Source organism: Gadus macrocephalus, chromosome 23 (genome assembly GCF_031168955.1).
Source record: "Gadus macrocephalus chromosome 23, ASM3116895v1".
Taxonomy (NCBI): Eukaryota; Metazoa; Chordata; class Actinopteri; order Gadiformes; family Gadidae; genus Gadus; species Gadus macrocephalus.
The window spans coordinates 8,399,285-8,414,244 of NC_082404.1; the positions used below are offsets into that span (position 1 = coordinate 8,399,285).

Below are 14,960 nucleotides of genomic sequence, written 5' to 3' on the forward strand. Positions count from 1 at the left end.
AGAGGGAGAGAGAAAGAGAGACAGGGAGGGACGGAGAGAAAAGGAGAAAGAGAGAGAGAGGGGGACAGAGTGGAAGAAAGAGAGGGAGAGAGAAAGAGTGAGAGGGGACGAGAGACAGGGAGGGAGTGGCAGAGCGGACAATCAGAAATGCAGACACATTTTCTAAATCATGGTCAGTATTCAGATCCAGCAAAATACCTAGAACAACTATGGCAACGATATCTGAAACATACACAGTAAACATGGTTACTGCGTGCGTAGTACCCCCATCGGGAATGGTGCGTTGGCATGTGGCAGGCTATCTGAGACTTGTGTTGGCATCATGGAAATGGCGGGGGGGGGGGGGGGGGTATTATCTGGGGGTATACCCCAGATATTTTCCAAACCAAACCAGTACACAAACACGTAGCGGCATCATTCCAGCCCGGAGAGGAAAGTGCTTGAGAGAGGGGCACTGTCACCCTCTTCAACTGCCATCCTTCACACTGGACTCCCCTCACGTCGGGACGGTTTGGTTACGTCACGAATTAATTAACCGCAGCGAGTCTACACGGCTTCACGTTATAGCCCCGCCCTCACCCTAAGCCCTCCCGGACTACAGGGAGAACGGCCCAACCCCAGAGGGGAGGAACCCTGAGAAGGACCCCAGGAGAGGGTCCACCTCTGTCCCTCTTCTGTCCGGCCCCCCCCCAGGGACTGACTTGGGAGGAGTCAAGTTTTGTTGTGATGTCACAGAGTTAAAAGACAGGAGGTGACCAGTAGAGGGGGATCAGGTGAGCTTTGATACCATGGCAACAAGGACATACACAGTGGCTTTTAGAGGGCAGGTGTGTGTGTGTGTGTGTGTGTGTGTGTGTGTGTGTGTGTGTGTGTGTGTGTGTGTGTGTGGTTGCGTGTGTGTGTACAATTGTACATGAGCATGTGCGTGTGGTCTACAAATGTGTGTGTATTATTAATATCTGCACGTGGTGCACGCGCGCCCGTGTGTGGGTGTGTGTGTATGTATGTGGGTGTGTGTGAGAGTCTGGATGTGTGAGTGTATGTCTGTGTGTGGGCCTGGGTGTGTGTGTGTGTGGGTTGAAGGACTATTAAGAGAGAAGAGAGCACCACAATTGCACACACTAATACCACACACACACACACACACACACACACACACACACACACACGCCACGTGCAGATATTAATAACACACATTTGTAGACCACCACACGCACATGCTCATGTACACGTACACACACACACGCACACGCACACACACACACACACACACACACACACACACACTGATAGACCACACATACAGATATGAAGACCACCCACACAAGGTCAGAGCAAGACCGGACCCAAAGTCCATGTGGTGCGAGAGAGGTTCTGGACGGTATGGTAGCGTTTTGCTGCTCTCTGGGCCAGCTCCTCTCACACCGAGCAGCCTGCAGGTTCCCTCTCCAGCCTGAAGAACCTGGGTCTATTCAGAGCAAGAACAAAACCTAAACCAACTCTTCAACATCACTTCATCAACGGCCACAATGAGGAAATCTCAAGTGTCACACAGAAAAAAGGTTTTACAGGGTGCTCTTTGTATCCGCGGCCTCGCGCCTGGCTTCTGCACTACCGGGAGAGAACATTAATGTGTCGACTCAAGCCCCCCCCCGCTAAAGGTCACACTATACGTCTATACCTACACCTACAGCAGGATGTAGAGACCCCCCCCCCCCCGGTGTAGCCAACGCTGCCGTAGGGCAACGCACCTGTCCTCGAATGTGAAACTACACGTCAAGGCGACAGACGACCTGCCTCAGCCCATTCATTTATGACGGCAGAGTTCATCTTGGTTTAGACGAATCCTCAACTTTAACATCCTGAACACAACCGGCTGTCACTGAATTGGTGACTTGTGGCGACTCGTCGGTAGACTGCGCTCAGAATCCCTGACGCGGGAACAATAAAGGCAAGCGCAGACCCGAAGAGACCCATGGTGGCAGTTTGACGCAGAGGTTCGATTTAGACTAGATTGTAAAGATCTCTCACCTCCACATCCCCACCTCTCGACGACTCGACACCTCTGAGGACATGGGGTGAGGACAGATGTTTGACTCTGTGTTCACACCTACCTCCTGTAATAAAGACACTCTTCCAGACCCGCAAATAAAAGGCGGAGGGTGGGGTTTGAGGTGAGGAGGTGGAGGAGGAGGTGGTGGATGAGAAGGAGGAGTAGGGGTAGGGGGGGGGGGGGGGTTGGAGGAGCAGGAGGAGGTGGGGGAGGAGCAGGAGGTGATGGAGAAAGTATTTTGGCTGGGAGCCTCAAAAGTCCCATCAAGGTTAATTGGTCTGTGGAGGAAGCCTCTGATTGGCTAATCACTCAAACCCGGTCGTTTCACACCAGAGCTGGCGAGACCTCGACTCCCCTCGCCGCGCCACGAGACCCGAGCCAACATGGCCACATGGACATGTTTAAAACAGATCCATCTTCGGCTTCTCCATGACAGTCTGGAGTTTAAAACGGACAAAATAAAAGCCACACAGGTTTACAGAACGATAGCGGGATGAGTAATGTCTGTGGTTCCATAAATCAGCAGGTCATAATTTTATTGTGGAAGCGTTATGACAGCTTCATTGGTTGGCTGTGTGTGTGATTGTGCTGGGGGGGGCGGGGGGCAAGCACAGCCAAGTGCGGACGCGGAACATCGTTAAAATAAGAACTAGTGTCCGGTTACACCGGGATACTACATGACTCTGGGGGTCTGCTACTTAGACCTCCTAGTGACCCGGTCTGGGACTTCAAGACCTGGACCCACTCAGACCTGGTCCAAATGACTGAGTCCTCGACTAACAGGGTCCTGAAACAACAGAGACATGGTTCAAGAGAGACCTGGACTAACAGTTCGGTGGTCTCTTGAACCGAGATCACCGATACAACCCCGATCTCAGACTGCCGCCGGTCAGTTGACGGTAACCGACCCCGTTGCCGTGGCTACGCTCCCCTCACCCGCCACATGTCACCAGCGCTCAGATTACTCCAGAGATAGCCAGAGTCCTCCGTCCAGCGAGATTCCCCCCAACTTCCCGTCACAATCTCACGTTCCTCTCGGACGTCTCTGACACCCGACCCCTCCCCCCCCCCCCCCCACCCTTCGCCGGCCGGTTGGTTTGTTTTGATTGGCCGGACCCTCTCTCCCCTCCCCCCTGGCGCGGGCATGCTCAGTCCTTCCGTCGCCGGGCGGCGGGACCGCTGCGTGGAGACGGCTCGTCCAATTAGCTCCGCTGTTGTCTTCCTTCTTCCTCTCCTTCCCTCCCGCTCTCCTCTCCATCCCTCTCTCCTCTCTTCCTCTCCCTCCTCTCTCCTCTACTTCCTCCCTCTCTCCTTTATTTCCTCCCTTCCCTCCCTCTCTCTCTCCTCTCCTTCGTTCGCCCGGCTGCGGTCCTGACCACTAGAAATAACCTTCACATGGCCAGCCCCCTATCTCTCTCTCTCTCAAACACACACACACACACACTCTTGTCCACACAAACGCCAACAGAGCACACACACAAGCAGCTGCATACACAACACACAGTACACACACACAGCACACACACCGCCATGTGCCCTCTCCTGAACACACACACACACAGACACACACACACACACACACACACACACACACACAGACACGCACACGCACACGCGGGACACTCACCACTCCGTGGACGAGGAACTCAAACAGTTTGCTCTTGGTGGCCTTCCTGGCCCCCCCGGCCGTCTCCTCCATGCCTCCGTCTCCCCCGCGCCTCCTTCCCCCTCGTTCTTTTGTGTCTCTCTCCTGCGCGCCGCACGCTCCCCTGCTCCACTTTCTCCTCTCTTTGTGTGTGTAGCTCCACTCCGCTCGCTGCTCGTCCCTCTCTCACCCGCCCTCTCTCCCTGTGTCTCTCGCTCTAGCTCTCTCTCTCTCTCTCTCTCTCTCTCTCTCTCTCTCCCTCTCACTCCAGCGTGGAGCAGCTCTACCCTCTGGTCTCTCTCTCTCTCTCTCTCCCTCGCTCGCTCGCTCCGTCTCGCTCACTTTTTAGTTGAGCTGCCTTTCAGGAGCGCTTCGGGAAGGGGGAGGGGTGAGGAGGAGGAGGGGGAGAAGAGGGAGGAGGGTGGGGGGTTTGGGAGGAGAGGGGGGGGGGGGAGCGGGGGCTTGGCAAGGGGGTTGGAGGCGGCCCACCCGGCTGCACTCCCCCCCCCACACACACACACGCACACACACAGCTGTTGCATTCCATTGGTAGATAAGAGGCTGCTGTTCCTACTGGGGGGAGGGGGGGGGCGCTTGTCAACCCCCCCCAAGTGACCAATCACGGCCTGCAGTCAGCACACACACAGCCCTGAGTGTAGACTCATTCTGAAAAAGGCATGCGGCTCTTAAAGGGCCGGCGTTGCTTATTATGAAGGTCCTCATATGGTGAACATGTTACCATCCAACAGGGTGTGAGTGTGTGTGTGTGTGTGTGTGTGTGTGTGTGTGTGTGTGTGTGTGTGTGTGTGTGTGTGTGTGTGTGTGTGTGTGTGTGTGTGTGTGTGTGTGTGTGTGTGCGTGCGTGTGCGTGTTTTGTGAGCGTGTGTCAAGATGTCTGCTATCCAACAGGAAGGGCATCGGTCAGTCTGTGAATGACCCCTTCCCATTCTCAACAATGGACATGCTAATAGGCAAGCTAATAGCTAGGGTAGTAGAGGAGCTAATAGATGCTAATCTCTTTCAGAGCCACTTGACAAAAGGAAGTGCCAGTGCAAGCCACTTGTCAAGAGCACCTTCACTTCCTGTCTCCTTGCCCCCAGTGTGTGTTTGTGTGTGTGTGTGTGTGTGTGTGTGTGTGTGTGTGTGTGTGTGCGTGTGTGTGTGTGTGTCTACGTGTTGTTTCAGGGGTTACTCCGCTGCTTCTCATTAGTTACCTTTCACCCACTACTCTGGACGTGTCACACACACACACACACACACACACACACACACACACACACACACACACACACACACACACACACACACACACACACACACACACAAAACACACAAACACACACACACACACACACAAACACACAAACACACACAGCAGCCGGCATGGTAGGCAAGGTCACTGTGTCGTGGGCGTTAGGTCAGTTCTTCATGCCGGTGAACAGGTGAATACCGTTTACATGGGTAACAGGTACTATGAGTGAGCACCTTAACCTGATCAACTTACCATCACAATATTTATCTATTTATTTTCTATCACTGTAGAAATATTTAGGCTGTATGAAAATATATGTTAACATACATAATATTTCAGAATGTAGAAATAAGGAGTGTTTACGATCAGCATTTGTCAATATATGTCATCAATTGCGATTTATTGCATTTCTGTAATTGGCGAAACATGTTGTATGTCGTATTTCATCTTTTATAGTGGAGCAGAGTTTTAAGAATTTGTTGGTTATTACATTTTTGTTCTGAGCTTCTTGGTTTGTTATGCAAAGCCTTGTCTCACCAGCCAATCACAGACAAGCTGGTTTGTCTCCTACTCTCCACCTGTTTCCCTCCGTCTACACTCTACACAATTAAAATCAAGATTCAATAAAAGTCTCAATGAAATAAAAAAGAAAAATCGAATGAATCATCAAACAAGACAAATAATATAGTTAACATGCTAAACCAACATGCAAATATCACAGAAAGTAAGAAATGACATATTCATTTGCATTATTTTAGACACATTTTTTCATCATTGAAATTATTTAATTAAAAAAGAATGATCTCTAGGTCTCTGTTATATTCCTCATTCTCTTACTCTCTTTACCATCGTCTCTCTGACAGAAAACTAGGAACAGGTAAGGTCATCGTCTTTTAAATTAATGATTTGATTATTATGCCTCTTTCCGTCTATCGGACAATCTGAAATCAGGCCATCTACTGATGGGACACGGTGGTTCTCTTGTAAATTATTGAAAAACATTCCCAGTTAGCAAGGTGTGTAAGTGGCGCCACCTGCTGTTAAGATGTTCGAACTTCAAATGAAAAGGATTTTGATAACAGAACCTACCAAATCCATCCGCCCCCATAACCCAGATAGTCAGCACAAATGAGTAAGCTAATAAATACAATGTATAATAATAGGACTTTATGGACCACTGTTTAAAATAAATGCGTAAAAAAAAGTCACTTTAAAAAAGGTCTGGTAATTACTAAATAATAGGCAATTTCCCTTTTAATCCAAAGTAGATAAATGAACTCCTGACCCACCCTAAATTATAACAAAGACACGACGCGGCACTCGGTCCCACTGAGTCGGTCGATGGCACTGGCAATCGAGTGTCGGGGTCCCCCCTAGCGGATCCCCACCATCCCCATCACCGGAGCCAGCCAGTCTCAGTTAACGGTAACGGAGGGGGATGTGGGCAGCAGTGCTGTTAATGGCCGACAGGGGGAACTCCTAGCTAGCTACCAGTAGTCATCAACTCATTGACCCGGCAGGACAAGATTTTCAATTAAAATATAGACGACCACAAGAGAGGTTGCCATCTTAAATTAATCACAGTCATTCGGTATGAGGTTATCATTAACCACCGTTAAATTTTCTTTCTGGGGTTAAGCGCCAAACGTCGCTAGAGCAAAGTTTCCATGTGGACGTTGACTTATCGAGGGGCCTCTCGCCCAGTTCCCTGTCCGGCCACCAGAGGGATACGGGTAGCATCGGGCGCGACAACGTTGGCCATCGTTGATCATGGTGGCACAGATAACACAACCGATTTACTAAGGGTTTGTCAGTTACGAACATGGACTTAGGACAAAAGGGACAAAAAAACCTAATCTAGGACAGTACAGTTTTACTGGTGTGTGTGAGTGTGTTATGTTAATACAGAACACAAGCCGAACCAACATCAACCAGTTAGTTCTGTGGGTCATGTGACTGTGGTGATATTTATGCAGTGAGAGAGAGGGAGGGAGAGCGAGAGATAAATGGATTAGGACACTGTATAATTGCTTGGCACGGCCCTGCGTAGCATTTCACCGAAACCCAGACAACGCGGGTCGATGGCGAGTTGCTGAATGAAACGTCCATAAAATGGAGGGTTCACAGAAGTTAACTCCTTCCCTCAAGACATTAATGAGAAAGAGGGAGTGAGAGAGAGAGAGAGAGAGAGAGAGAGAGAGAGAGAGAGAGAGAGAGAGAGAGAGAGAGAGAGAGAGAGAGAGAGAGAGAGGGAGAGTAGAGAGAGAGAGGAGAGAGAGAGAAGTACACAGATACAAAGAGAGGGAGAGAGAGAGGAAGAGTTAATAGTGAAGGACAAGAGACGATCGAGAGGAAACAGTGAGGCTGAGAGATAAGGAACAATAGAGGAAAGAATAAGTGAGATTGGGGAGAATGGAGAACGAAATAGAGAGGGACAGAGTAGGAGGAAACAGAGAGGATAAAGAGAGGGGATGACCAGAGAGAGGGAGGAGAGAGAGAGAGAGAGAGAGAGAGAGAGAGAGAGAGAGAGAGGGAGAGAGAGAGAGACTGCCACCAGAAGCCGGCCTATTCCCCTACAGCAGTCGTTCAAAACCAGAGTAGCATGTCTCTAGTTGAGGTGTAGCCAGGTCGACAGACCATAATACCCTCCCTTCAGCTCCCAGACGGAGGGCTGGGGGGGATGGGGGGGGGCAGGGCCCGGTGAGAGGCGGTGGAATCGTCTGATTTCCTCCCTCTACAGGGCCCCTCGCCTTTTTCCCTTTCCCCCGCGTTTCAGGAACTCCAAACAAAGCTTCTTAAAGGCCCAACGCGGGCCTGCCGCTCAATGGCTGCTGCCTCATCAAAGACACTGTACAAAGACCCCAGACCTGCACTTTATCCCCGGGGATTAACCCGGGGGGGCGAGGGGGCTGTAATGGAGGTGGACCTGCACCTGCACAGAGGCCGTGGTTGCCGTGAGCAACGACAGAATGGCAACTAGAATTAGAATTCTTCGGAGCGCTCTGATCCCGCGGTGAGAATTCGGACCGCGGCGGTGAGCGTTTGTTATGCTAAGCGTCCCGGTCGTCGCGGCTACACAAAAGGGCTTGTTTTTCTGGCCTTGGATCTGGAGGTTGGTTTGTGGATGAAATGTCTTTAAGCCTGGCTAGCTCGGGTGGACGTTGGGCATGGTTAGCGTTGGCTTGGTTTAGTGTTTGCTGGGGTGAGGGTCGGCTGCTATTAGTAAGATTTGTTCCCTTTCCCCTCCTGAGAAGAGAAAAAGTGTAGCGTTGGAACAAACCCCCCAGGCTTTACCTGATACATGGGCATTTCCTGTTTGCTGTAGCCATGACAACGGCATATTCTGCCTCACTTCCCAGCCAATGGGAGGAGGGGAAGCCTGACTGCAGTGAGGGTGTTTGAAACTGGAGCACGAGGCCTCGGCGAGCTACATTTAACACTCCAACGACCACGCGGCTACAGCTAGCCCACATCGCTAGGCTAAGCGTTAGCTACGGGCCCCTAGCCTAGAAGGTCAGGGGTTAAGGTTAGTGGTTTCAGGGTCTGGACTGAGATCTGAAACTCGGATCACAGTGGTAAAGTAATTCTCAGTCGGTGTGTGTTACATTCCATCTAGCGGAAAAACAGCAGTGGTTGAATATGTGGAATATTCCTCTGGCTAGAAACCCTGATCTCTCTCCCTCTCTCTCTCTCTCTCTCTCTCTTCTTCCTCTCCAGCTCACTTCTGAATTGACTTTATCGCTTTTTAAGCAGACTGGAGAGGAAGAGAGAGAGAGAGAGAGAGAGAGAGAGAGAGAGAGAGAGAGAGAGAGAGAGAGAGAGAGAGAGAGAGAGAGAGAGAGAGAGAGAGAGAGAGAGAGACAGAGAGAGAGGGCGAGAGAGAGAGAGAGAGAGAGAGAGAGAGAGAAAGCGAGAAAGAGGGCGAGAGAAAGTGAGCGAGACAGAGACACAGACAGAGAGAGAGAGAAACAAACAACCCATTCTCCCCCTCCTGGTCATCAAGCAGGGACCTCTGAGTATTTTCTTTCTGATCAGGTTAATGAAATGGGCCGTGTTACCATCAGCCTCGGTCAGCAGCGTAGATGCAGGTCTTTACCGGTCCAAACCCGATCTAAATCCGGTTTCCACCGGTCCCAACTAGATCTGGATCAGTTGCCTCATTAACCCAAAGAAACCCTCGCTCTCCTGGAACATAGAGTACAGTGGAGCTCGAGCGCCCGCCGCATCATAAATAATACAGCGTGGAGATTTGGTTGGTCTGCGGCCCCGGAGAGACAAGGACAAAATTGCATTCTGCAGCATAATGCAGCACTGCTGCACGGCTGCATGCGCCGCTGCAGGTCGTCCTGCTCAGTCATGGCGGGGACCCGGCCCGTGATCGAATGTTTTGCATCTAAATGGGTCAGCCGGGCCGCTGAACCCAAGCCTCTTTATGCCCCGCGCGGCCCACCAAGCCATCAGACATCTGTCCAATTAAAAGGCGGGAAACGGAGAGAGGCACTATATTTAAAGTACCGGCCGTGCTTTGGGTCGGCTCATAGGGGTGGATAGTTATTAAAAACCCAGCTCTGTAATTTTGGCTTCGGCTGTGCGAAAGTCATATGCAATTGAGTTGGCGAACTGGGTCTGAAATGGGATAAAATTGTAAACTCTAAAGGGGTAAACGTCTAAACGGCCTGAATGATACTGTCTTCAGTTCAACAACAGTCCATCTAGGAAAACTCTACATTATCGTTTATAGACCGGCCATGTTTGTACACTTCAGGCAATGAGATTCACCTGTATGAATACACATTCAACCAACCGCGAGGGTGCTCAACATTTAGCGGTGTATTACTTGAAGTAGTGTTGCACTGTGTCCTGCCCTGCGTGGCGACATCAGTAGTTCTAATGGGTCTGGGTTGTACTGAGACATCTCTTGTTGCATGGAGAACAAGCAGACAGTCAGCGATTCATCCAGCGCACACATTCCTCTTCTGCCAAAAAAGGAAGTGGTCCATTGTGCGTTCATACCAACACATAACTCAAGCGACGAGGCGCAGAGAACTTTTAGATCGGAAGAGCGATTTACTTTGGAGGGTAGAGAGATATATGCAACACGCATCGCGCTCCCTCTATTTCTCTCTCTCTCTGTCCGTCTCTCTCTATCTCTCACTCTGGCATCTTCCCTGATCAATGAGCAGCCCTGGAAAAACACCAGCACCGACCGGGACCCTGGTGGTCTACCCGGGAGGTGGCGGTTTCGTGTGACCCAAGCGGGGGGATCGTCTGACTGCCAGGAGGCAGACCTGAGCGCGGGGAGAGAGCCGGGGCCCCGTCGAGATGTAAAAGGAGAAGTCGCGTCACAACGCAACATTCAGCACACTGGCAACAAGCTCTCCCTGCGCCCGGGGAACCAGGAGATGCAAACACTTGCGATCCGCCGAAGAGGCCGTCAACAGCCGAGGAGTTACGTCATGTGATCGGCATCAAGTTCAGACCCCCAATAATCTCTTGTGTGCGACGGGCTTTGTGTTGAACAGGGGAACGCAAGTAATGACCAGCAGCAGCGGCAGGAAAATGATCTAATATGGGCTTTCCTGTGTGGAATATGATCAACGAAAAATGTACTAGACCTCATACTGAGACGTATTATCTACAACTAATATAGAAACGGAAGGGAATTGAAACCACAGGCAAATGAAAGTGGACAGACTATTCCCCTAACCCAACCATTATTCTCGCTCACATCGCTCTGCAGCTATTATGCTATTATTGAAGAATTACAAGTATTCACTGTTTGCATTACTGGATTGAATAGAATGTGAGGAAGAAAATCACAAACATAGAGGCCTACGCCATACATTTATAAAGCTCAAACAATTCTACACCAATATCATAATGACTATGTAATTAATGCTATACAAATAGATTGCTGTGTTGCAGTTTTCAATAAGTCAAATATAACTAAAAGATAATGTTTTCTTTCCGATATCTATATTCTGCAGGGCACCCTGAATGTGGGTTTACACATTTGATGAATAATAAGAAAGTTTAAGCATCTACTATAAGAAATAGTACCAGAAGAATAACAGAGAACGTTTAACTGTGAAATAGCAGGATTAAAATGGGCTATCAATTACATTCCAGATAGCTCCACTTCACATCAGCACCATTACAGCAAGGAAACTTCTTTACAATCTCCCTGCTGATTAACTCCGTTGAGTTTATCAGCAGGGATAAACTGGCCGCACATAGGGAGGAAGGGAGTACGGATGGAAGGAAGGAAGGGAGGGAAGACGGCAGGGGAGGAAGGGAACCTGGGTCAAGTGTTGGGAGATGGAGACAGGGGGGGCACCCCCTCTCAATGTCGGGTCCCCCCACCAGCCAAGGTTAACAAGCCGCTCATGTCTGCGTCTGGTAGGGAAAGGGTGGAGGTAGAGCGGAAGGGGAAGGGTGGAGGTGGGGTGGTGCAGACAGGGTGAAGCTAACGTAGCCCGGTCAATAGCGCCCGCGCACCACGCCATATTCCTAATACTTTAACGCACAACGTCTACAGACTGTATACAGTGCCAGTGTATAACGTGCAGGTCGCTTTAAATGCAACACAAAGCGACAGTACGCCCAAGCATCTTTACATGCACAATAAATTGAAGCCAGACGGAAAAAGCTCGGGTGCGTACTAACCCGGCTGGCACCGCGCCGGAAGAGCCCGGTGTGGGCCGGCTTGGAAAATATGAGTTTTAATGGTGGATGTGGAGAGCAGTGGCGACCCAAAACCTGCGCACCGATATTCATAACCCGGCGCAAACGCAACGTAGCAAAACAACACAATCGCGCATACCTTTCTCTCCATCACTAGAGGGTTCTGGGCGACACAACAACGGCGGCTGCAGACAGCGGTGTTCCGAGGAGAGATGTCCGGCCCAGTGCAGAGCGCTACCTCACTTCTTCAACTTCCCCACGGCTTTCACTCTCTGGCGTCTCCGTCACTACTTCTCCATTACTGCGCTGAGACTTATTATCACTGACTGCTACTGCTACTGCTACTGCTGCTCGCTGCGGGGCCGAGGATGGAGAGAGAGAGATGGTGAAGCCTGGCTGGGTGCGAGGTGCGCATGCGCGGTCTCTGCTGGAGACGCGGTAGAATGAAACGTTACCAGCAGCAGGGAGCGTCGTCAAAGTACCTCCCGGAGTTGGACAAAACTGTGCAAAACACTTTCAACAGGACGGATGGTACTTCGTGGTGATTTCACAGATATCCTCCACAAATGTTATGTTCTTATTTCATCACTGATCGGATACAATTCTTACAAATTATAATCGCAGAAAACTCCGGGTTTCCCTCTAAATACATTCTATCTGAAGTATGCATTTCCATACATTAAGGCTTCTACAATGCGGTGACAGGTATAGAGGCCTACTGTAGGAAAATATGTATTGAGTAATTTAAATTGTGCATGCTGTATGTGCGTCCCCAGGTGATACTTCGTCCAGACAGTCAGAGTGCAAACAAACCCTTAACTCTAACCTCTCGACGTTAATCAACTTTTGACACCGTCATTATACTGCGGTCAAGTGAGCCGCCATTCGTTCATCCGCGGTTAAGCCAGCCGTCACACAAAATCTTCGTGCGCCTTTACTCTAAACAGCCTTTGGGTGGTATCTCGCAACGTTTTCAAAATAAAACCCTTCACCTACGTGTGTAGATATATAGAACACTAGCTGGCGGCGTCTAGAATGTCCGCACTTGCGGACATCTTGCCAGTCAGCTGCTCACCCATAACATTGTGTTGGTAGTGGTACATGTACTTTATAAATAACCATAACTTGCTACATTTTCAACCGTTTTACCAACGGTTGGGTTTCTTACAAACCTTATTAACGTGGTTATAAATATTGTACCAATTTTAGAACATTCAATTTTTTTTAGAATCTAACATAATTATTCATCAGTATCAAGTATGCAGTGCCGTAACTACATCTCTGACGTTTATAACAAAACAAACCGTTTGAAAATGTAGCAAGGTGGTTAAGGTTATTTAAAAAGTACATGTACCACTACCAAGTCAACACAGTGTTATGGGTGAGCAGCTGACTGTGGCAGGTTGGCCGCCAGTGCGGACCTTCGACTCCATTGGCCAGCAGAATATGCATGTGTACGTTTTTCAAATGACCTTTTCTCAAAATCTATACAGTAAAATATAATGGTTCCTTGTGTACAAGTAGTCGGTATAACAGTTAGTATGTCATATCAGTTAGTGCCTGAACTTATGTGAAATTCGGTCTATAGCCCACTTCAAAGTGCTGACATAATGCAATTTTGCAAAGGCGAGAATATGCATGTATACGTTTTTCAAATGACATTTTCTCAAAATCTATACAGTAAAATAACATGGTTCCTTGTGTACAAGTAGGCAGCACACGGGTTAATATGGTCATATCAGTCAGTGCCTGAACTTATGTGAAATTCGGTCTATAGCCCACTTGCTGACATAATGCAATTTTGCAAAGGCGAGAATATGCATGTGTACGTTTTTCAAATGACATTTTCTCAAAATCTATACAGTAAAATAACATGGTTCCTTGTGTACAAGTAGGCAGCACACGGGTTAATATGGTCATATCAGTCAGTGCCTGAACTTATGTGAAATTCGGTCTATAGCCCACTTGCTGACATAATGCAATTTTGCAAAGGCGAGAATATGCATGTGTACGTTTTTCAAATGACATTTTCTCTAAATCTATACAGTGAAATCTAATGGTTCCTTGTGTACAAGTAGTCGGTACAACAGTTAGTATGGTCATATCAGTCAGTGCCTGAACTTATGTGAAATTCGTCTATAGCCCACTTCAAAGTGCTGACATAATGCAATTTTGCATTATGGTGACCGATTAAATGTGATGGGAAAAATAAAACGACTTGTCCGACTTGAGGGCCGCGTTATGAAACGATGCGTCAGATAAACGATCGCACACATACGACAGAGCCTATAAACTCAACAAATGAATCCTATTTAACAGCCCGTTCCCTAGTAAATCATTTAATTTTTTTCGTTAAGTGACCGTAACATACCTTTGTTTGCCGTTCGTTCCTTGCAGAAACAACACAGACAGAATAAGCTTATTAATAATCAGACGGAAATCGTTGAGCGATGTCTTTTGTTCAGAAGCGTTTTTCAATATGTGTGCAACAGTAGACATGCAAACGTTAAAGATTCTTAGAAAAAAATTCCAACGTCATGAAGCTCATTGTGACGTCATAAGAGAGATGACCTCTCCACCGTGGCCGTGTGTGTGTGTTCCTGTCCTGTGTTTGTGCGTGCGTGTGTTACGGACAGTGCTGTTAGCCTAGCAGAGGCGAGATGTTTGCATGTCATGAATATTCATAATAAGCCAAAATCTATCTATCAATGTAAGCACCAACAGAGGATCATGGGCATCAGGGCTCTGTTTCCCGATAACGATGCTCGTCCGATCATTCTCACGATGGATCTTGCAAGCCATCGTAAATTTCTTTGGAGCGCTTCGAACGCGCGTCCACTGCACTCACGACGATCGTAGGATTGTAACCGTCTACTGACACGGTGCTGAAATGGGCTCCGTAGGAGGGGGCGACGCAGGAATGATGCAGGAAAATGGGGTTAAAAAGCGTTAAAATATCTCCCCATCAAGGCCATCAACAGAATAGCCTACGAAAAGATTAGACTGCAATAATATGAATGCTGAAGACATTAAAACACAATTGATTAGGCCTAGGCTGACATATGCTACATTAGTCCTTATCCTGAACGCACTACATTTTTTCAAGGCATTTTCCCCCCTGAAATAATTACAAAAATAGCTTGTGTGACAACTACATTTATCTTAATGTGCAGCAAAGAGCCGACTATCAGAATCCGCATAAGGTTTCATTGATTGGCGCGCAATTTAGAATCTATGATGTAAAACAAAAAATGCAACATTCCATTAATTCAGTAGCATTCAAACTCAGATTCTGGGCATTGAAACCCGGCTTTTGCTGACCCGAT

General features: G+C 48.7%; 1 protein-coding gene across 5 annotated transcripts in view; it reads right to left on the reverse strand.

Moving 5' to 3' along the window:
- Positions 1 to 12,029, reverse strand: part of smarcd3b (SWI/SNF related, matrix associated, actin dependent regulator of chromatin, subfamily d, member 3b) — a 32,373-nt gene extending 20,344 nt beyond the window's left edge. For 2 of the 5 annotated variants that reach the window (XM_060044728.1, XM_060044725.1), the window contains exon 1: positions 3,681 to 4,063. In XM_060044728.1, the coding sequence (XP_059900711.1) occupies positions 3,681 to 3,752 (72 nt within the window). In that variant the 5' untranslated portion in view covers positions 3,753 to 4,063. Of the gene's footprint in view, positions 1 to 3,680; positions 4,064 to 11,773 lie in introns of those variants that run through there. The other 3 variants (XM_060044727.1, XM_060044724.1, XM_060044726.1) reach the window with 2 other exon arrangements.
- Between the last annotated feature and the right edge of the window lie 2,931 nt (positions 12,030 to 14,960).